The sequence below is a fragment of the Erithacus rubecula genome (assembly GCF_903797595.1).
Source record: "Erithacus rubecula genome assembly, chromosome: 14".
Classification (NCBI taxonomy): domain Eukaryota; kingdom Metazoa; phylum Chordata; class Aves; order Passeriformes; family Muscicapidae; genus Erithacus; species Erithacus rubecula.
In genome coordinates, this window is record NC_136666.1 from 125,964 (window position 1) to 149,840 (window position 23,877).

The 23,877-nt window shown below is 40.3% G+C and overlaps 1 protein-coding gene across 1 annotated transcript in view; it reads right to left on the reverse strand.

Moving 5' to 3' along the window:
• Nucleotides 1-23,877, reverse strand: part of HERC1 (HECT and RLD domain containing E3 ubiquitin protein ligase family member 1) — an 82,917-nt gene that overhangs the window by 15,653 nt on the left and 43,387 nt on the right. Inside the window, 26 exon segments of the mRNA XM_079317759.1 lie at nt 520-650; nt 1,475-1,675; nt 2,214-2,341; nt 3,550-3,677; nt 4,752-4,957; nt 5,730-5,943; nt 6,326-6,596; nt 6,768-6,942; nt 7,549-7,749; nt 8,956-9,008; nt 10,211-10,479; nt 11,658-11,878; nt 12,126-12,247; nt 12,964-13,195; nt 13,377-13,493; nt 14,546-14,706; nt 15,619-15,817; nt 16,515-17,290; nt 18,714-19,234; nt 19,693-19,776; nt 19,972-20,211; nt 20,854-21,030; nt 21,112-21,222; nt 21,472-21,578; nt 21,822-21,977; nt 22,852-23,045. Of these exon segments, the coding sequence (XP_079173885.1) occupies nt 520-650; nt 1,475-1,675; nt 2,214-2,341; nt 3,550-3,677; nt 4,752-4,957; nt 5,730-5,943; nt 6,326-6,596; nt 6,768-6,942; nt 7,549-7,749; nt 8,956-9,008; nt 10,211-10,479; nt 11,658-11,878; nt 12,126-12,247; nt 12,964-13,195; nt 13,377-13,493; nt 14,546-14,706; nt 15,619-15,817; nt 16,515-17,290; nt 18,714-19,234; nt 19,693-19,776; nt 19,972-20,211; nt 20,854-21,030; nt 21,112-21,222; nt 21,472-21,578; nt 21,822-21,977; nt 22,852-23,045 (5,395 nt within the window).

Sequence of the window (23,877 nt, forward strand, 5' to 3'; positions counted from 1 at the left end):
TCAAGATGCTCTTACTATACCTCCATTTGAGGAACTCTGCTCTTAGCCTAACAAATAATTCACGGACTATTAATGACTCATTGGAACATACTGGCCAAGCAAAGGTTCTAAACTTTTGCAACTGAATATTCAGAAAAACACCTTTTGCTTTGCATAGGAAGCTAAACAAAAACATGTGACACGATCAAAACTAAAATGTATTATGAATACTTTTATCAAGTAAAACAATTAGTCTTTTTAATCCAGTCAATGCACAGTTGTATGCTTAATTCACTTCTGCCACTGTAGGTACAAACACTTCACAATCTCTGACAGCAAAGAAGGCATCAAGTTTATCTTTCCTTTTTAATTGTTACATTTGGTAGACTGTTTCTTTAGAGTGCATTATGTTAATATGTGTATCAGAAATAGGGGGGAGTTTTAAAATAATCTGCACTTGTCTTTATAAATAGCTTTTAATACAGAGAACAGCTTAAACAGACTTTTCCTACAAAAATTATACATTAGTTTAAGACCTACCTTATGTGCATCAATGAGAATGACTCCTCCTTTCTCAGTTGGCTCCTTTGTTCCTAGGAGCAATTTTCCATCTGAATAGCCAACAGCAAATGGTCTGTCTTCACTGAACCAGGCCAGGCATGTGACAGACACTGCGTGAGCAGACAACACAAACATTCATTCAACTAAACTGAACTTCACTCCTACCAAACAGGTTTCTGCAGTGCAGCTGTCTGAACTCTGAAGTGCATAACAATGTCCACCTTCACCAGGGTCACTTAACATATTCTAGTCTGAAAATTTTCTTGAATTCATATGGTAGAGATAAAACTGAGTGTCGCTGTAATGACATCTGTTGAGATTATTTTGTACTAGTTTTCTCATTCTTCTTTTTATGAAAGTAATTGAATTTGTATTCCTGGCATAGTGAAAAGAACTATAGCAGGTCAAAGAAAAAGAGTAGACTGAATCTTATACATGTATCTGAGATAGGCTTCTAAAAAATGCTTTGAAAACAACTTACTTCCTTCAAGTAGATATTGCTTCACTTGATTCTGCCAGAAAAAAATAAATCTGTAGACTTTCTGAAGAAGCAATATGCAAAACCACACAATATCACTAAAGATGTGCTACTTGATGTCCTGTGAGACTGGAACGATGAAGGAAAAATGGCAATCCTTGAAGAATCCAAATGACACTGTGCCTGCCATCTGGAGACAGAGCATACTCTGCAGGAGATCCCTGCTGACTGTCCACAATGGCAAGGGATGGGAGGATTTTATCAGGGCACCACTAACTGTTTGCAGTGGGGGAATCAGGGTGCAGACAGAGATACCCCTGACTTTTCTCCTCCCATGAACCAGAAACCATACCCCATGAACAATAACCAAATATTATTATATACTTCCTTAATAAAAAGTGGGAGTGTGTTCACAGTTTCAATTTCAAATTCTGAAATCCTGATGCAGTTTCTTACCATCCTTTCTGTAGCAGTGCTCCAGTTCCAGGCGGTGCATGGCTGAAATATCCACAACCTCAATAAGAGCCAGAGACCCATCCATGCGCCCAATTAACAACAGCTCTGGAGCATCTCCTGTCCATGCTGCAGCTGGCCCTTCTTCTGGCCAGCCTAGAGCAGACACCCAGTGAGGCTGAAGATCTAATAAGCCTTTTCCTCCTAGGAGATCAAAAAGTCTGATAAAACTACTTCATAAAGAAAAGAAAGCAATGCTTTCCATGGGAAAAAAAAATAAAGATATTTATTTGAGAGCTAGGACATACTACAAATTCACCTAAGTGACAAGAATACAAAGCAACGGTTCACTACAATCTGCAGACACAAAAAATCTAGGTAACAAATCGCAATTATCATTCTATTTAGGTAGTTTTCTGAAGGGAGGAAGCTGAATTCTTTGGTACCCAGTACATTTATACTTTTCTTTGGGACTGTCTATCACCACAAGCACAGTAACTGGTGACTTTTGTAAGGCAAAGCAACAGAATGAAGCTCCCAGTATTACTAATCAGAGGGACTAAATGTCTTCCTCTCCAAGATGTATATCACATATCCACTTGGGGTTAGTGCATTTCTCAAACTAAACAAGTCCACAAGACACTGTGGGAGCTGGCATTTAAACTGGACAGTGAAACACTGGGGTAAACAAACATGCAGAGGCTTGGCAGCTGCACCAAAACTGTACTGGACCAGGACGTACCATTGACCTGCCAGATGTTCACCATCTTTTCTGTAGCTCCAGCCAGATACTTGCCACTGATGCTCCAACACACTAGAGATAAACTAAGGTCACTGGGTGACCCCAGACTTTCTTCAGAGTCACCTTCTCTGTAATAAAACAGAGGAATGGAATTAAGAGGGCATTTCCTTTAAGCAGACAGGAAAGCCTGGAACTCATAAAATATCTGAGCTAGAACCTGGAGTCCTGCCATCGCAGCAGATTTACACAATACATTTTTCTGCTCACAATACCACAATCCCTCGAAAACCACGTCAAATTACAGAATGAGATACTATTTATTTCCAAGAAATTTCCCATTAGGTTTCAAACGGAAACTCTTACCTTTACCTGCTTATTTCTCAAATTTAAATCTTCAGCAATGGCAAAATCTTCTGGGAAATCATTAAATGAAACAATAGCTTGGATAAGAAATAGAAAAGGCACATCCTGCTATCAACTGTACTTTAAACTCTTCCTCATGTTACAATCCTGTTACACTGTTCTAAAACTCCATTTTAAAGTCTGCCTTGCCTAACTCTAACAGAACTGCGAATACCTTTAATTGCCCCTAAGATCATACACAACAGCCCTGGTTTTTACTGCCTTTAGTACCAAAACAATGAAGGCTATAGTATTGTTGTACCCTTCTGGTTGTTACTTTTGAGGCCACATTTAACAGCAGAAAGCAAACAAAAACTAAGCCAACCACTAAAAAATTGTCACAGAACAACCTGGTAGTTCACTATTGCTTCTTCATTCTTCCAAGTTCAACTCACCTATGCTTCACTGAAGAATTACATTTTAATCTTTCCTTTTCCTTTCTTCTTTTTTGGACACACCCAAATGACAAAAAAAGTACTTCCAAGATGGTCATAGAGAATTACATTTAGATTCTGTATCTCAGAAGTCAAAATTATTTTTTCACACTTGAATCAAATGACCAGACTTGCAATTATCATGTTATATTCTGGAGCTGTCCACAGGAACCCACTGAAGGGATATTCACTTTTCTGCTACATGACACTCCCATTCCATTTTTATTTTAGCCATGTCTCCTTATATCAACTAATTAAGGATGTTTTGAAACAGCATTAACATGATCTCTTTATATAGACTCTTACCAGGTTGATGTTTACATTCTGTTTTCAGTTTTAAGCTATTTAATTTATTTTGCATGCCACACAGCATAAACACGGCAACAGAAAAAGCATGAGAGATTTTAAGTGCAGGAGATAATGAAAACAGCCAACCCTACACTATCTTGCACAATTACAGCTTAAAATAAATATTTGGCTGTTGTAAAGGATCAACTTACAGCTTGTTGAGCACACAGGTCTGTTGCAATGAGTATTGCTTCTTGGTCACATTCCACACTCTGATGGTGCCATCATTCCCACTTGTTGCCAAAAGTCCCTTTTTATTGCACCAAACACATGTCATGACCTACAAATACCAAAATAATCTTGGCAAAACTGAGATTTAAAACTCGAGTATGTTTGCTTACTAATATTGAGCAAACACTAACCAATGAGACAGTGATTGAAATACCCTGTAAAAACCAAACTAGATCTATTTCTCTACTTTTACAGCACTATTTACTGCAATTAAGCAGGCTTGATTGGGATGTCACATTTCATACAGCCCCATACTCCACAAGCAGCTATTGCACAGAAGACTGCACAAATATGTTAACTGATATGACAGGAAAGGTATGGTAAATTAACATCTAAGGAAATATTCAGAGTGATCTTGCTGACTTCATATACAATGTTGAATATCTTCATATTCATGAGAACATTTTCATGACAATTGAAGCCTCAAAGAAGCCGAGCATCTTTGCGTATCAGAGGTGCCATAACTTAGATCGAGCAATAACTTTATCTCCAAAAAATTACTTGCGGCGAGAAATCATTTCAGCCAGTGTGTTGGATCCCAAAAACCTGGGTTTTTTGAGCTTTCTATGCTTTCTGACACTGACCCCCTAGAGACCTGAAGCCTTGAAGAAGGCTTCCAAATTTGAGTGATAGAGTTAAGAATCATGGATGTGTAGTTAAATAGAAGTAGGTGATTTCACATGCTGAATGAGGTTTTTATAATACAAGGGACAAGATGGAGGATTTTGGGTAGTGTCTCATCTTCCTTCTGCTTCATGGTTTCAGGTACTAGTTTCTGGTTGGACAGTTAGTGTCACACTGAGGGTCATGGGAATTTGGTTATTGGGTTAAAAGTATAAATAATACAGATGTTAGATGCCCATTGGACTGGTTAGCTTTAAGAGACCTTGTAGCTAGCTGGATTCATGCTCGCTTCTAGCTGGAAGTGTTACTGAACTTTCGGTACTTTGTATAAGATTCAATAAACAACCAAGCCTGAACACGAGAAAATCTGTTTCCTTCGTGTATTTTTAATTCTTATTCTGAATGAAGACAGAAGAGACTCCAGACAAACCACTAACTAATTAAGTGGAACTGTAAAAGTGCAATTGTAAACCGACACTATTTCCTTTTCCCTGCTTACCCTGTTCTGGTGGGCCTCAAGCTTGATGGAGGAGCACTTGCGCAGGTCGCCGCCCATGTCGGCGAGGGTCTGCGGCGCGCTCTGGTTGTCACGGTCGTGTGCGGCCAGCGCCCGCACCAGCTGCTGTGCCGCCCACTGCCGGTGCTGCGACGACAGGCGCGACGACAGGCAGCACGCGGCCAGCGCGTTCGCCAGCTCCAGAGGGCCTACAGCAGAGGGATCATAGCAAGGATGGGCATACAAATGGGCAATTAAACCTGCTCAGACAAAACAGCGACATGATGCCTAGATGAGTACACACATGAGCACAGTGAGCATTTCCAGAAAGATCAATAAGCATCTTAGCAAAACCTTGCCATCATGTGAAATACACTCCTCTGGTACTAAGAGCAAAATATCCCCAGCTCCATTTCCACAAAAAGGACCTTAACAATAGAATTCCAAATACCCTTAATCCCACCATATGAAAATGGCTGCTCAAAGAGTGAGTGCTTTGTAAACAGGAAAAGCCTCCTCTGACAGACCTGCCACTGCTGGTGTCACCTGTCCTTCCCTCTCTATCCCAGCAGCAGCCTGGGGGGAAGCACAGCTGCTGCTTGGTGGCTCCCTGACCTCTCAGAACAGAGGCAGCACAGACTTCTGCCTCAGACACAGTGCAGCACTTTGGTAGTGGCAATCAGCTGTTATGTTCCCTGATTTCCTCAGGAGGTACAAGCAGGCTCAGTGTCCCAGCTCTATGGCTTCAAATACACATATGTTCAGACTATATTTTAAAGTGGTAAAAGATGCAATTACAGAACAAGATTCTACTTCTAAGTAACGTGTGTGTCATAAACTGTAACATTCCATTGATAAAAGCAAGTCTTGTACATTTTAAAAAGAATATTTTATACATTATTCTAGCAAGTCTCACCCTTACATACAAATGAGGAACTGAAGATCTAATGATTAATATTCTAAAACAAAGCTCTATCATACCTTTCTTTTCAATTTCAGCTTTATCACAGTTTGGCCTCAGCTTGGCCCCTTTGTCGGCCAACAACGCTACAAGTGCTTGAGTGACCACAAAATTTGGAGATGTGACAAGTTTGTTTTCTTCTGCAATTCCTCTTAAAAAACTTGGCAAAAATTTCCTCTGAATTGGATCATCGACTGTTGTCAAGTTCACACCTGTTGCTGCAGAAATCAAATTCTGAAAAGAAATAATCAATGATAAATAATCAGAACAAACAGATCAAATTTAGAAACATTTTCAGTACCACAAATTGTGCATAGTTTTACAGATTTCCCTTTTCTTCTGTTCTTTACATAGAATTGACTCAATTAAAAAATCAAAGCATTAACAGAAAAACCCTATGAACAGAAAAAGCACAATCCATTTTCCCCACTTGAAAAGAGTACTCAGTAAAGACATGTACAGTTACTTGTTTTTTAACAACAATCAAATATATCCCTGTGCAAACCCATAAGAAAGAACTCTAAGGAGATCCTCAAACTGAAGGCAGTCTCAGCCCAGCTGAGAAGGTAAAAGCACAAATAATCAGAGGAGTCTCAAGTAAGTCCTAAAGTCCTACCTGCGTACATAACTGCACCAGCAGTTTTGCAGCACTGGGAGTGTTTGATGCCAAGCAGCCAACTGCAGTGCTCAAGTAGGCAAGGCAGGAGATGGGCTTGCTGGTTTTGCTGTGGATGCTCCTGGATCTCTCTGTGGGGCTGGACACTGTGGATGGGCTCGTGGACAGGCCTGCCCTCCCTGCTGCTGCCAGGCACATCAGACGGACCAGAGTGCGGATGTCTGTCAATCCCAAGGACTCCAGGCCAGCTGCCAGGCTGCAGCTGGAACCACTGTGGAAATTGATATCAGAGCCCTTGGTTCAAAAGAACAAAACTGACAGAACTTTATTATATAAGTACAGACATGAGAATTGCTTCCCCAGTCAGTTTGGAATTGCAACCTTGTCAAACAGAACTGGTTACAGAAGGAAAGGGGGAAGTGCTGCCAAAGATGCCACAAACCTGACAGATAGAAGTGAGAGAGCTCTCATAACCATGGTTCTTGCCAGGAGCACTTGGGCAGCAGCTGTCACTCTTCTGAGAGCCATGACACGGTCATGTGGATTTACCAGGGCAGCTGCTTGTTCTCCTAAGGTTATCCTGCCAGAAGAACTTTTTTCTATTGAGCCGTGACAGCCTTGGAAATAATGTTGATTTGCATTAGTGTTTAAAGAAAAACAAAACATTATCATATAGCAGTAAGCACAGAAGCAAAGTGGGCCTAAGTTATTAATGTTTCAGTATTTCATACATACAACACTACAATAATAATGCCTGAGAGGAAAATACACTCCTGAAATACACCCCATAATTTAATTATTCCTTATCTCCAAAGAGACATGAGCAATCTAACATAATCTAAGTTCCTTTGATTCCCTTTTTCATCAGAGGGGACTATTTTAAAGCCCCAACTTAAATTCATTCACTGAGTTCTGCAAAATATGTCACTGGCATCTACTGTTGGACTATGATCACAAGTTCTATTGGCAAAATTCAACCCTATCAATGCATAATGCCTCATACTGCTCTCTCTAATTTCCCTATAATAAAAGGAGAATTCAGAGCCAGTCTCCACATCCTCATGGTGGCAGACAGGAAATACTGTCAGGCTGTTCCTGCCTTGCCTCTAGAAGAAGCCCACTACTAAGGGGAGGAGATGGTGATGGCTGTTATCATTATTGTTGTTGCTGCTGCTGTTACTATCATCATTTCTTTCTTTAAATGAAACGGATTTCAAATGTACCTATTTGCATCAGTGTTTCTTCCATACTGTTGGTGGCTGTCACCATTGCAACTGAAGCCCCCAGGGGGTCACTGTCAGGGAACTGGACAGGTTCAGGTACAATGCGCCGATCGTTTAACCCCAGAGGCCCAGCCAGCAGCTCAAACTCCTCTTCTCCTGTAAGCTTCTCATCTTCGTCCACATCTAACATGTCCCAGTCTTCTAGAATTGGAGAAATTAGACTTGGTTACAAAAGCTCACATATGGAATAATTTCAATTGATTAAAAAAACCAAACAGTAGAAGATAAGAAATGTGTACTGTAATCCTCAGCACAGAAGCATTGCAAACTCATCTCCTGATGTTGATGTAGACACAACAAAGTAAATCAGAAAAACAAAGTCCTGTTCTTGCCCCCTCTATTCAGCTTGATCTTTAGACTGCAGGGAAGCCTTATGGAAGATTCTCTCAAGTATCAAACTAGCTGCTCATTAAAAACACAGACATTAGGGGTCATCACAAGCATCATACAGCACAAGACAGCCCCAAAACCTGGACTACAGTGAAGAGTGCAGGCACACAGCTGTGCTTTAAATCATTTTAACAAGGGTGTACTCCAAAGGACTGAATGGTAAAGACAGATGTCAGAAATTTCTGGTCTTCCTATTTATCAAAAAAGCATGCATTAGTCCATGGGTTATAATTGAACACCTAGGCTTCTGCTTTTCATTGCCAGAGAATTAATAAAACCCCAAACAACAAGGAAAAAACACTTTAACTGCAATTCAGTGAGACACTTCCTTTGCTTGCCAACCATTGACAGTTTATATTCACTGATCTGTCTGCTCTGTCTCACTCCACACACAGCAGAATCAGAACACGTCTGATCTACAGCAGACAGACTTGCATTAAGTACTGAAGCACTCATTTAGTCTCAAGTAGACAAATGTGATAAATCAAACAGCTGTGATGGCAGGAGCTACAGAAAGAACCATAATCACAGAAGCACCCAGGCAAGGTTTTCTACACATATCAGAAATAATCTGTTTAAAATGAAAGCCACCCTCAGGATGCTCTCAACTAGGACAAAGGGAGGAAAATTAAGAGCAAGACTAACGGAACACGAACTTACACTAATTAATTTCTTCCACAAAGGCAGCTGAAGAAAGATATTTGAACACAAAATTTTGTATGTGCACTTTTAGATGTAATATCTCACAAAACCTTATCAAGCCCAAGTTAGGTGTTTGCCCTTTCAGCTGCTTACACGGGAAAAAAGTCACTGATCTCTTTTCCTGATTTGAACTAAATAAATCCCCAAAAGTAAAATACTGTATCTAACAGGAAGAGATTTTAAAACAGATCTTCAGGTTTATTTGCATGAAAGTGCCTCTTAGAAAAAAAAAATCCATGCAACTTAAAAACTTACCTTCATAGACACTGTCTTGTTTACCTATCAGATCAGGAGCCTGGCCTTTGTACCTGTATGAAAAAAATAACAAAGAAAATTACTAAGTGGCTCTAATATTTGATAAATATACACAGCAATTTCAAATTTGGTTCCCTATTTAGTCTAACTTTACTTTCAGGTTTACATATATTTATGAAAGATTCCAGAAAAGCATAGTAACAGAGAAACAGATAAAATGACTTCTGGAAGCATGTGAGGAAGGGGGAAGTACTACACACCACGAATGTGTAAAAGGTCCATGGAAAAAAGTACTGCAATTGTCAGACAAATTGATAAAGAGTTTTCAAAGGAGACAACATCCCAAGAAATTATTCCTTGTTCTTAATTTAAAAACTAGAAACATCAAATCAACCTTTTATCTTAAGTTGCAATAAAGGATGTGACCAAAAGTATGTATTCTATCCCCATCTGTTAAACCAGGTAAGGCAGTGATCCTTATCTCTGTGGGAGATATTCTCTACTAATGGGACATCTGTTAAAACAAGGTGGGGCAATCATCTTTATCTTTTCCTCACCCCATCCTTCCTCCAGAAGATATCTTCTGTTAATGGACCACTAAGTCCCACTGTATGACTGATAAAATAACACCATCCCATTGGGAGATGCTCCACCCCAGGAGATGGAGACAAGCATTTCCTACCTAGATAAAAATTGAGATTTGGAACACTAAAGCAGCCTTTTTCCACTGGATTCCAGAGGAAAACTAGACTTTTCCACATCATCACTGGACCTTTGAAGGAAAACTGCACCTTCTACAGGAGCACTGCTTCAATTGAACCACATCTGTCACTGCAGGAGGATGCAGCCACCATTTAATGGGACTGCTACCAACACCCTGACTGACTGATGGGGTGTCAGGTTGTATTCTGACTCAGTCAGTATTTTGGGTTTCCTCTTTGTAATACTGTATTTCTATTTTAATTTTCCTAGTAAGGAACTGTTACTCCTATTCCCATATCTTTGCCTGATAGCCCCTTAATTTCAAAACTATAATAATTTGGAGGCGGGGATTACATTCTCCATTTCAAAGAGAGGCCCCTTCCTTTTTTAGCAGACACTTGTCTTTGAAACTAGGACACCTTTTTTTCCTAAATACACATTTGTCGAACACCAGAGAATGACTTTAAGTATCAGAAAACCCCACTAGGAACTCTCATCTTTTATATCAAACCCTTAAGGAGCTGATGCCTGTGAACAGTGGAGTTTCCTGTACCTTTCAGAGGCGGCAGTTTTGGACCTGCTCTTGAGGGCCAGGTACTTGTCCCTGCACAGCCCGCACAGCAGGTAGTAGGGGTTGCCGCTGCCGCACTCGCCGCCGAACCAGCCGTCCACATAGGAGCCATTGCTGCGGTAGCCCTGGCGGTTGGCACTGCGCCCGCAGCCCGGGTGGTTCCTCTTCATGTGCTGGTTGAAGCTCACCACGCTGGACTCGCACAGCTCACAGACCACCACCTCTTCTCTGTCCTCAGATTCACAGACGTGCTGCACAGCAAGATTTGCACGTGTTATTTGTGCAGAATGCGTGTCTGCGCCTTGGATACAGAACATGCCAAGATCCTGGGGTGGGCGTCCCTGTACACTTCTGTCACTCAGTGGTATTTATAAGGCTGACTTGCACAACAGCAAAGCAGGAACATACAATTTATAACATCAGGAAGACCATCTCAGAACAGGAAAAACATTTGGAAGCAACATTTTAGAGGAGAGAATTCCCTGTTTCATGTTAGATTGACTCAAAAATTCTTGACAGTGTAACTTCATTGTAACCCTCTCATGTTCAACACTGTATCTGCTTCTCCTCAGAACTTGTCTGAAACTAGAGCTAACAAAGGAAAAAAAGTCCTTTTTTGCTTTCAGAAAATCAGATTTTACATTTACTGGGCCACAAAAGTTATCATTTGTGCCAGCAAATATCAAGGTTTTATCTCAATATGAAGTCAATTTTTCAAAATCACCTTTCTGTCCTAAGTCAGTAATTTCATTGAGATGTTTCAGTGAAACAAGCTCTCTTAAAAATTAAATATGCATCCTGCAACTTGCTTCCATATCAGAGCTAGGTAGCATCATAATTAGGAGACAAAAAGCTAAGTCTTATGGGTTGATTGTCTAATTTGACATGGATGATCCAAATATCAACAAAGTGCTGCTGTTATATTAGTTTTTCATCTCAACAGTTTTTTTTAGTGCTCTATACAACAGTTCAGTGAGGGCTGTCACCACATCCTTCCCAAAGAATGGAATGCATGACAATTGTAAGGATTAAATTAAGAAAAATCAATTTAAGTGCAAATTGTGTTGCTACAGGTAGCAGTAGCAGGAGAAGAAACATTTGCAACTGGGTTTGTTATCTCACACAGCTAAGCCATCTGGAAAACTGACTTGATTTCTAACTGGTATCATCAGAACAACCATGAGTTCTGTTCTTATCTTTCAGGGGAAGGACAAGAAAACTGCATGTGGAAGTGCAGAGCAAGAAACACAAGAAATCGCTATTCTTAATCCAGAAGTGCTACTACAGAATACAAGATGATTTGAAGCACTTCTGGCACTTTGTAAGGTATTTTCAAACAGGCTTTAAGCATACACGTTACTTTGAATTTAAAAACATAAGCATGCAAAAAGCAGTAAGTTAAAGCAGCCCCTGCTGCAGTCACACACACCCAGGTAGGCCAATCCAGTACCTCTGGGATCCACATTCCCAGAATCTCATTATCACTAGCCAGGTCTTGCCCAAACATAGCTTCCATGGCTTCATCATCAAGGTCAATCTCCAGCTCCTCATCCAGGTTGAAGTCATAGAGTGCCCCTGGATCTTGCTGCAAGGAGATTCCTTCCCTGCGGCTCTGGTTCCTGTGCGCCTGCACTGAGCGGTACAACCCCGCTCAAGGTGGGAAGAGAGAAACAGCAAAGGAGAATTTTACTTCCATGGCAGACTGGTGGCTGTACTTCCAATTTCCTTTTTGTTTTCAACTCTTCTGCTAAACAATCTACTTGTCACCACATAAAACTCTTAAATATAAATAGGCACACACATGAGAAGGCATTTTCTAAATGCCATGCAAAGTCCCAGTCCCCCTCCCATTCATTTCCTGGCTAAGCAAACCCTCGGAATTCCTTCAGTTTCTTACCAGCACGTGCCAGCAAGGTCCGGGCAGCCAAATCAAACTTGTGCCTCCGTGTGACAGCCGAGCGACTTCGGGAGGGAGGGGCTGCTGCAGCTGCATTGTCCACATGGTCCAGGTTATCTGGGCTACAGCAGTGCAGTCAGTGAGTCACAGTAAGTTTTAAACAGTCACATACAGTAACTAAGTCATATCCATTAGCATCTCTTCCTTTCTTTAATGGAAGAAAAAGAAAAGAATTTGGAATTCAAGAATCTTCAGTTTCAAGGAGCACATGTATACTGTTTTGACTGTGAGAGTTACCTCAAACAAAGTAGATGCAGCAAAATCAACATCTATTTGATCTTCCAGAGCGCCTAAGCACAGCAGAAATGTTGAGAGAACTCATTTTATAATAGGTTAATCAGTAGCTTAAATAGTTAATTTATCAGCTTAAATTAGCTTGTTCTCTTCTTTCAAAGAAATAAAATCATCTCTATTGCTGCCGGCTGAGTCAATTCACCTTTGGCCTTATACATGAATTTGGCAAAACATGAATTTAATGGAATTTTGTTTTTTTACTTGGTCTTTCAGCTAAAATGCAACTACAAGCCCTCATTTTCTCTTCTCTTTTTTGTAGTGAAGAAAAGATGCTCAGTTACATTCTTTCCCAGTTCTGCATACAAATAGCACTGGAAAATAAATGCACCATGTACACCTAATTTAATTGCACATTTGCTTCTGCTCAAGCTGTAACAAAATTCAAAAGCTGCATTACAAAGTAACTCTCTGTCAGCAACAACAAATTTGTGAGATTTCCGATTTCAGGAACAGACTGCAAGCAATTACAAGAAAATTCTTTTACCTCTCACTAAAGCCCTCCTCCATTTCAGTGGCATCAGCAGAAGGGATATCACCTGGAGACTGCAAATAGCAGTGATCCCCAGACTTCCCACCACTGCCAGGAGCGATTGCCCCATGCCGTGGCTCTGCAGACTCCTCTGGCTGTGGCTCCTCATCATCTTCATTTCCAGGGTGCTCGATCATCCACATGGCCAGCACTGTGATGTTCTGTGCATCTGCTTCACCTCTGGCACCTGAGAGGAGGAAAAGAAAACCACACTCTGGAACTGTTCTAGCACTGATGGTTACCAAAAAAGCAATCTGTTTTTCCACAGATATGGTTATACTACTTAAAAATTAAGTATTCTATTGGAAAACAAGTGTTTCATGCATATCCAGTCTGCCAGTAAAACTGATATTACAGCTATAGATTACCTGTAGCTTCCATAGCTTTTGCAATTTGCCTGAGGGAGAAGCCCATTTCCAGCAAGGGAACAGCAATGGCAGGAGGAGGAGGGGATGTTGAAAGTCGGCTGCTTGGATCAGACAAAGCTGAAAAGACAGAAAATGATAAATGTAAAACACATCAATCTTTCTCTAGTGTTCCTTTATTGCACCTTAGTCTGATATATCAATTTGAACAAAAGAAATAAATACTCTCAACTTTTCTCTCAATTACTTTCCACAAAGTAAGATACTTTCTGTAACAAAAGCAGATGGAGTTCATTCTTCTTTGTAACATAGATTGTGTTTACTGACTCTGTTTGATCAAGCAGGATACTGCTGATATGCAAAGAACTATTTATGCAATTTCTATTGCTTTCATTTTGACCTGTATCAAATTATCTATCTGATCTATATTCAGGTAGTCTAGATAAAGTGATCCTTGTCCAAATCATTGAGATTCCCAAATGGTAAGATCATTATACACTCCTGTCAAGGTACAGAAAGAGAGCTCAGCTGGGAATGTATCTGAAAATCCTTGATGTGGATGACAGCTGTATTTCTGTTCAGAGTCATTCAAGGGACTCTAAAGAGGTCAGTTACTGCCCCAAACCCAGAGTTTCTTTATGACTTGCCACTAAGGTGATGTCCAATCACTGAAGAGGAAATGCACTAACAAACACTGTTGTGAATATACTATCATGACTAGAAGTAACACACAAACCACTAAATTCCCCAACTAATAGCACAGATATAAGGGCAAGAATAAAAAGTACTGGTGCATGTACCATAAAATACATAAATTCTTGTTTTCTGTGTGCTATGTGATCTAACAAAAGCTAGAAAATTACTGCATTTGCCAGCAGCACACAACCAAGGAATCAAGCCCAAACGAGATGAACATTTTGAAGCAGTTACCAATTATACTTAGTTTTTGTATCTAATCCATACCTTTTAAAAACTCATTTTGTTTGCTTGATATCTACAGCTATACAATCTGTGGTTTTTTTCCTAAGGTAACAACTAAAAAGTTTTCAACAATGTTTTGCATGTTAGTTCACCTTAAGAAGAATCTGTTGGGGTTCCATCTCTTAAACCACAATCCCTGAGCTCCTGTGACCTTCCTAACTTGTCCCATTTCTATTCCCTGACAAGTTTACCTGTGCGATTGGCAGGCCTTGCAGACTGGGAATCTGGAGAGGTCAAGCTTTGTCTCCTTCCAACCTCATCTGAAGGAGATGTTGGTAAAGAAGATATTGGAGGAGTCTGAGCACGTCGTGCTGGAAGAACAGTTGTAGTAGGATAACTGGAGAACATTTGCCTTGAAAAAGAACAATAAACATTTATGTTGAACAGAACCATGCTGGAAAATGTCTGACACAAGAAGAACATCCAGTTTGCACTTGGCAAATCCTACTTGATGCAATTGAATTTAGTAAGGGTAAGACACAATATACTTTGAGGCTCATTCCTACCAACTTTATCTGTACAGTTAAATTCTAAGCATGACAGTAAAAAAACACCTCAGAGACCAGGAGCTGTCCTAGGAGATAAAAGATAAATAAACACTTTTTCCATTTCCATGGTTTGTTCAGAACTCAGGCTAACTAATAAATTAGGTAAGTATTTTATTTTCACTGTCCTAGTATGAAAACACTGTTCTGACTTTTATCAAAAGATGTCTGCAAAACTTCTATGAATTAATAAACTTAGAAAAGTATTCTATGCAAGGTAAAGCAGATTTCCCACAACAGCACAAACTGCCTCTGCAAATTCAGTAGTTTATCTTCCATTTCAGTATGTCAGGGTAAGCTGAAACATCTTAACTCTACAGGATGTTACCTACCAAGATCAATTCTAGTTTGAGACTCAAGCAGTCATGAAAAATACAGAAATTCAGAGATGTACAATTTGAACTATACCAGATAAACATGAGAACTGAAGGACAACTTAGGGAGAACATTTTCTTCTTCTTAAAGAATTCAGATATTACATTTATATATATGTATAGCAAAAGCTATAACATCTTTCTTATAAAAGAACAGAACTTTCTTAATATATTTCTAATAAAAAATACAAACACTGCAAGTAACATTTAAACGGTGTCCCTCTGCAGGAGAGGTTCTTGGCAGCATTTGCAAAGGCTTAGGCAGCTAAAGATGTATATTGTACATCAAGCACGCAGCTGGCTCCCTCCACCTCCAGAACCACACAGGCTGAGAGAGTGTTTCACCTTAGAAGACTGAGAGGCATCACACCAGGTGATTCTGATGCTGGAACTGTTTCTGTATCAGTTACTGGAGTAGTAGCAGTGGTGGTATCCTCCAGAGAGCTGCTCATGAAAGATGTTGTGCTAGAAGCAGAAGGGCTGGTGGTGACTGGTGTTTGGGCTTGCTGAGACTGATCACCTTCTTCTACTTGTTGTTCCACTTCTGCAACAGTGGAAAAACAAGGATGTTACAGCAACATTAATATAACTGTGTAGATCAAAACAGTAGCCATGGCTAAACTTTTTACTTTCAAAAATAACTATAATTATTTAGAATTCACCCCAGAGAAAGAAAGGGGTGTGCAGATTCTGCCACTAACTCATGGTAAAGAAATCAGTCCAGGAGCTCTTGCTGTTCTCACAGAGATGCAAGGTAAATAGCAAACAAACCATTTACATAATCAAAGTTTATGATATCCAGATTTATGGTTGTAACAGCTTGGATTATTCTTAAAACAGACAAAAGGGGGAGAAGTCTTAGATATAAAAATACAGATATTAACTATAAAGCTATTTTTAGCTCAGATGTGCAAGTAGCACTTTTAAGCGGTTTTTTTTTGTTGGTTTAGAAGAAGTGCAAACCTTCTGACAAGTACATACAGTACTGCTCATTTCTAAAAGTATTAAAGACATTAAAAACTCTTATTTCTGACTGATATACATTCACTTCTAATTAAGATAAGGAATCAGAAAAAAGGCAGAAAAATCAGCATTATATCTATAGAACAGTAAATGGAGTTTTGCAGAATTTCTCTGTGGGATGAAGATTCCCCCGCAGTACAACCACTCTAAACCCACAAGAGCATGTTACTGGCATTGTCATTGAAATTAATAGGAGCAATCTCACGTGGAGAACGTACCCTGTTTCAGCCTGCCGCCAAACTGCTCCTCCAGCAGCCCGTGCACCACCAGTTTGTAGATGATGGCCTGCGCCCGCTCCAGGTCGGGCAGCCCCAGCGCCCTCTTGATGGGGGAGCGCATGACGGCGCGTTTGACCATGTGGCGCATCAGGAACTGCAGCGCCGCGCGCAGCTCCGCATCTTCGGCCACCGCCGGCGACCCCGCGCAGTCCGAGTTGTGCCCATTCTCTGCCAGCACCTTGGGGATCAGCAGCAGCTCAGCGTACTTGCTGCAGCTCAGGAGAACGCTGAGAGACTTCATGGCTCCGAGATAAAGGTAAGACAGCTGCACAGCTCGGATTTCCGTCTGCGCTATATCGTGACTCCGTGGGGTGTGCTCGTGATTCTTCTTCCTTCCTTCAGCAGGTTGGTGCTGGGATTCCATACCTAGTGTTGATGGCTCTAAAGAGAAGGAAACAATTTCATTTTCCGACTTAGAGGTGGTAGCACCGTGTCCTTTGTTATCATCGGCACTCTGGCCTGATCGTGTGTCTGATCCAACATCACCCTCCATTTTCTGCTCCGTTTCCCCTTTATCTTCAGATTCGTGTCTGTGTTTTTTCTCATGTCTCTTGGTGCTTTGCTTTCCCGTATCTTCATGAATGCCAGTCAGATAGGTAAGATCCAGCAGCACAGTAGCTGTCAGCCCACGAAATCTCGCAACATCAAAAGGCAGTGGTTCACAGGGCTCCAGATTATACAATGGAGTATCACTAGGCGACCAAAAAGTTGGGAAGCTTTAATAAAGATCAGAATGACACAGGAAAAAGCAAGTGAGGGAGAGACAAGAGGAAAGTACAGGAAATAATGTAGGCAAATAAGATGTAAAATTTATTTAATAAAGCAAACTAATTCTAAAAATTAAATCCAAATAGGGGAAAATGAGGTTATGATCAGAAAATGGGGAGATATGGTTTCAAAGCAAATGCAACAAGCATACACAGGTTTTCAACAAGCACACACAGATTTTCAACAAGCACTGAAACCCAGAAACCCCACAGAAGCTATCCATTCTGTGCTGACAAAGGCTCTGGACATACTATTTTAACAGACTTTTGTTAAGAAAAACTATCCAAACGTAAATATTAACATCACTCCTGAATCTTAAGAGGTATAAAAGCTTATAAAGAAAACTTTCAAACATTAAGGAAAAGCTTTGATTGACCTCAGCTATTCACTATCATGAGAAAACGACTGAGAACTCAGGACAATTCTGTCTCGGTGTGTCAGGACAGATCACCTGGCCAGGACACGGACCTTTGAAAAGGTACTATTTAGGACTGTGACACGACTAAATTTCACTTGAAGCAGGACAAAATTTCACCAGCCTATATTTCCACACACCTTGTATTATCCATACATCCAGCAGACAAATGACTTTTAAATCTCTCTTTTATTATCTCAGAAATTTCTCTCATCTTATGTAACTTCTGTCTAAAGATGAAAGCAAGCTTTAGACTGGTTTTAATTAAAAAGGTATAAAATGAACCTAACCAAATGCTTTATCAAAAGCTTGCTTATGTTCAAGTGTTGTTCCACATCATTCAAATAAAGCTTCTAATTATTTTAAGGATACTGCTACTTTAAGGCTATGCAGTCACATGGGCATACTTGAAAGAATTTCTATCTGGAACTAAATCAATTGCACTTTGGGATATTTACTCAAAGTGAGGACAAAACAGACATAATGCTGAAACAGCTGGAAAAGTGATGTGACCTCAGCTATTTCAGCACATAATTGTAACAGGCAGGGGAAAAAAATTTAAAAAATCCCTGCTCAATTTCTCCAAAAGACTTTTTCATATATAGGCAGAAGAAACTAAGTTAATCAAATCTTTTCCACACAAAAACACATGTAGCTGGTGTGAGAGCACCAAGAAGCTCAGAGAAGCTTCATTTCAGCTTACTCCCAGGTGCTTTCCCTTTGAAGGCTTGTCTGCAAGATGGGTGGGAAAAGGAGCATCTCCTTCCAGCCTTGAAGCAGTTGGGAGAATGAACGAACACTACCTCAAGGCAAGCATCGACTTCAATACCACTGAAGTCTACACCTGAAGTGACTGATCAGCATGACTCTAATATAAAGGATAGGTCACTTCTGAGCATTTCCACCACAAACCACCACCACCACCAGACAGTGAAAGGAACAAGAAATGAGCATACCTGATGGTAATCTCTGCCTCATCCCACTGGACCTTGGCAGAGGTACTGCCCTCCTTCACCACTCCCAGCAGGGTAGCATGTCGGCCTGTCTGCTTGTGGACACATCGGCCTCCAACTCTGAGGCCAGCATCCACTCCCCCAATGACTGCCAGGACGGGCCACACCTCCACACAGAGCATCTTCAGCTGCAGCTCCGACAGCTCGGCCAGCCCATGCCGCCCGTGCTTGCTCTTCTCCTCCTCTCTGCTCTCCTTCTCCTCCCTCGCCTCGTTCTCTTCTCGGCTTTGAACAGAGCGACTTTTCTTCAGTTTCTGACCTGCCTCCTTAAGACAAGTTTTGATTTTGTTCAGCCTTTCCATCATTTTTTTATTGATGCAGTGTGTCCAGCGGTCAGTGCGATGCAGGATTCGGATGAGCTGGATGGTGGCTTCTGCCAGCACTGCAGCAACAGGGCTGCAGATGGGGTCCCCAGGCAGCAAATCCCTGGGTGTCCCACGCATCTGCATGTCACAGATCTTCACCTGTGTGAAGAGAACAGTTTATCCTCTCAATATACCTCAACAAGTTCTTCCTATTAATACTGGAGTTGCCTGCTGAATAGAAATAATTACTAGCACTGTCTTTTTTTTCCCTGCTTCGAATCACTAGGAAATCCACCTTAACAATGAGCAAAACCTCCATACTTCAGATTCAAGGATGCTGAAATTACGTATTTCATGCTTTCTCACACAAGACTATCTAGAAATTCTAATGCTATGTTCTTCCTGGTTTTTGGGGAATAGAATTTTTTGTGTAGAACATGAAGCCTTTAAATCTATTCTAAATAGTAAAATACATTTTAAATATATAATAGATTACAATAGTTAAACCACTGTGTATTAGCAACACTGTTTTGGTCAGTAATTCAAATACAGGCTGCTATGATGAATATTGACTTTATACCAGCCTAAACACCTCCACAGAAGAACATCTAAGTTACCTTCTCTCCTGGATTACTGCTATAGAACATAACACAAGGATATAACTCAGCTGCATCCACATCTTCAAAAGCTAGTTTTGGCTCCTAGGGAAAAAACAAAACAAAACTTCCTCAATCTTAGAAGACCTTGACATGTAAAATATGAAACATGAAAAAGTTGTATCTGCATTATAAACCTTCTAAGTACTTGAAAGTGCCCCATGTTTTATCTCTCATGCTTATCCAAGCCACATTACCATTGCAAAAAAAACCACCAAAAAACTAACTGATGTTAAATACCTCTCCATTTTTACCAAAGGAAATAGTTCTTGCTTCCATATCTAACACACATGTGATGAAATCTCCTTGGGTAAAGCTGGACAGAGTCAGAGTCTGCTCTCCATTGTGGTAGAGGTTGCCACTGTAGGCTCTGTAGAGCCACATGTCTGAGGTAGTGCGATGGTTGAAGTCATGCACGGGCCAGCGAGACACTCCCACACAGGTGCCCTCATTGCCCCGATTCTCCTTCACAATGTAGAACTGGCAGCAAAACAAACACACAAGGAAAAACGTCAGGAACACACACTGCAACACAGAGCACTGAAAACCTTCCTTACACATACATATGTCTACTTTTAACTGGCTTTCACTGAAGCTTTTAATGAGAAAAACAGTAAGATTATGTAGTAAAACCATTAAAAAATCCCTCCAAATGATGTATTAAACACTGTTAAACACTGTTGTCTGTCTTTTTGCAGAAAACAACATGCTTTGTGAAATGTTCTACAAAAAAAAAAAAAAAAAAAACAAAACCCCTAAATCTACATAATTCAGTAGGTAAGTTTTGCAAAATTGCACATGCATGCTGACTGTGGACCTTAGGGACAAGTACCATTACCTCTAACAATACACATTCAGAGTCTCCAATCTGCATATGTTGAATTACTCAAATCTCACCACTCAAAAGCAGTCACAAACTTTTCCCTTGGGACTGAAAATCACAGAATGATTTAGGCTGGAGAAGATCCTTACGATCATGGAGCCCAACCATAAATATCACACTGCCATTTACTCAAGAACTGTGTCATCAGTGAAAAGCACAGGCAGCTGCTGTGAATAAATCACAGCACATATCTAGAACAATGTGAGAGAAGGTAACAAATGCACATTTATAAAAGCTACCTTCCACTGGTAACACCCAGAAGTAACTCCAGTGGATGCTAAGCCATATCCTTTGCCTCCACTCCCATGAGTCAGAATTTGCCCGTTTTCCACTATGCAGCACTGAGCTTTCTCAGGATCAAAGGACACTTCCTGGATGGGAAGATTCTCATCTTCATCCTCAGACTCTCCTTGCTTCTACCAGAAACAGGACAAAACATGTATAGTAAATGCAATTCAGATGCATTCAGTCAAAAGATAAAGCACAAGCACTGTTACCTGGAGCTTCATTTCTTGTTCTTTCTCCTTTATTTGAATTGCATGTTTGGCCTGGGCTATGGGAGTCTCCCACATGCAGTCAGACAGAAGTGAGAACAGTCGTTCAACAACCTGAGGCATTGGGACACAATTCAGGTCACTGTAACTCCAACATGAGGACAACAGCAACATTACATTGTTTTACTTTGCTTTGTGGGTATAAAAATCAAAGTATTTAGTGTTCTTAGATTAACAACTACACTGAGCCTTGCTTGAGTTGGATTTTGAAAGCTATGAAACTATTTAGAATAGCTATGAAACATTTAGAAGTTTAAGAGACTTTTTGAGGAAATGTGAAAGTTTATAACAAAATATGAAGACCTGAGCCATCTGATCATCTTCAACACCAGATTCACAAGCAGGTAACACAGCTTCTAGTACATGAAGTGCAAGCAGTCTAGTCCTCAGATTGCCAACCAAGGGAACTCCTGAAGATGGAACAACATGTCAATAATCTTAAAATGACTTCTCCTTCAGACCTGCCCCTGGCTCCATTCCCCCAGTGCCCCAGAGTTAATCACTTAACACTTGTTAACACTTGTTCTGCAGTTGGTTTGAACTATTGACTAGGAACACTCACAATATAATTCATATTCTAACAGGGCTCAGTGTTTGGAACTGCACTACAGAAATGCAAAGCAACCATGGAGCACATTTTGACATGATCATACCTGAGCAACACTTCTGGGAAGCAATGTTGAGAAGGACTTCTGTCCACTTTGGAGATGCCATCTTGGACTGAATTGCTTTTGAAGACACAACTCTACGCAGGAAAACAAGGAAGTCTCCCAGGTGCAATTCTGCTGCGTGCTGCTTTCGGAGGGCAGCTGGGAAGTTGAAGTAAAAGTTTTCATTTACAGGTTTAATATTACACCTTGACTGGCAGTTCTGGTTACTGGGAACAACCTGCTCTGCACACCAAGCTGTGCTCTCACTCCTGCTCCTCAGCAAGACACTGAGAAAAAAATAACATTAAACTTTTGTGGGTCAGGCTAAGGGAGGGAGACCTCTGTGGGAAGACCTCATATTCTAATTCCTGACTAATTATCTTACTAATTCATCAGACACTGCATTGTTTGTAAGTGAAGATAGTTAAAAGCATGAACAAAAACGTATGTACATTTAAGACCAAGTTACAATTAAAAATTCTTCACATACAATTTCCACCAAAATTCAAAATGCTCATCAAGAGACTGCAAGCTATGTGAGGATACCAGTATGTCATAAAATCTTTTGCTGCAGATTTTTCCGTATGACACAGTAGTGTCACCTTCCTGCCATCCACTTGGACTGCAAAACTGTGTAACACAAAGCAAACACAGTAATTTCCAGAAAACAGCTGTATTATCTGTAGTTTGAAATTTCCATAATTCCTACAACCACATTTATGAAAAACACAACGACCACCAACTAATTTTTCAAGAAAACCATATTCTCTTCCTAATTCCAAACCCAGTGAAGTAATTCTTATTCTCAGCCTGTTCCTATCCTTGCAGCTTTGTGGATCAATTCTATATAAATCTGAACTGAGCACAAAATCATTTGATGACTATAATCTAATTACAGAATTAAAAATGACCCAACACAAACCAATATACCAAAAATACAATAGAATGGATAAAGACCTCAGCATTCAGTGGTTTCTTCTATTATGTTTCCTGGCATTTTAGAATTGTAACAGAAATTATGTAAGATGATTACCTCTGAAGTCTCTCTTCTCATTATCCCCATTCAAATCTGCCTTTTTTGATTCCACTTCACCTTCCTCCCCTTCCTCTTCTCCAAAGGAAGCCATCAGCATCACACCAGCTTGGGACAGCAAGTTCTTCAGCTGGCTGCATAATAAATCCAGCAAGGACTGCACTACCTTTGGGCTCAGTTTATCTGCATAGGTTCTGTACACACACAGAAAGAAAGAGTACTTGAGAGCTGGTCTAAGGAACAATAATTGCAGCAGGTTACTTTTCCTCATTCCCCACTACAGACTTAGAGTCTCTTCATTATTTTAAGTCTGTTTTTAAAACAAATTAAAACAGTCTAATCTTAGGAGTCAAAGGATAAATTTCCCGTTATCTTCTAGGGAAAAAAGCAACAACTCTGTTAATCCTAATTCCACTGCAATTTCTAAAGATGGGGTGCTGTTTCTATGGGGGATTTTTTTGGTGTAGGATTATTGGGCTTTTTTACATAACAGATTAGGGAGGTAAATGCAACGTGTTGTACAAAGACTGAAAGGAAGATGCATGTACTGAATATCAAACCATACTCTCGCTTTAACTAGAAAATATTTTCTCCATTGGTATGCTCTCTACTAAGTAAGACTAAATATTTTAGCATTGCTAAGACTTTGCATGCTGCCCCATGGTCTAGCAGAGAACACTATAGCTCAGAAAATTATTTCATATTCTGGGAAGAAGCACAATGTCCTGCTCTGAGGAACTCCCACATTCTCAGCATCATTTTTACACAGCAACACAAAGTCTTATCACACAACTGAACACACTTTCACACAAAGCTGAAAGTGGGGATTACCAGAATACAATGTTTACAGACCACAAAGTTGTGACTATTCAAGTTCAAAACACTCACAGCTGAAAAATATCTGTTAGCCTTACATGCATCATTCTTTTGAATAAGGTGACTGCTCTTTCCCCTGCCCCCTTCACTTCTGCATTTCTGAGCAACACTTACTGTCCTAATGAGAGCTCCCACAGCATTTTTCAAGGG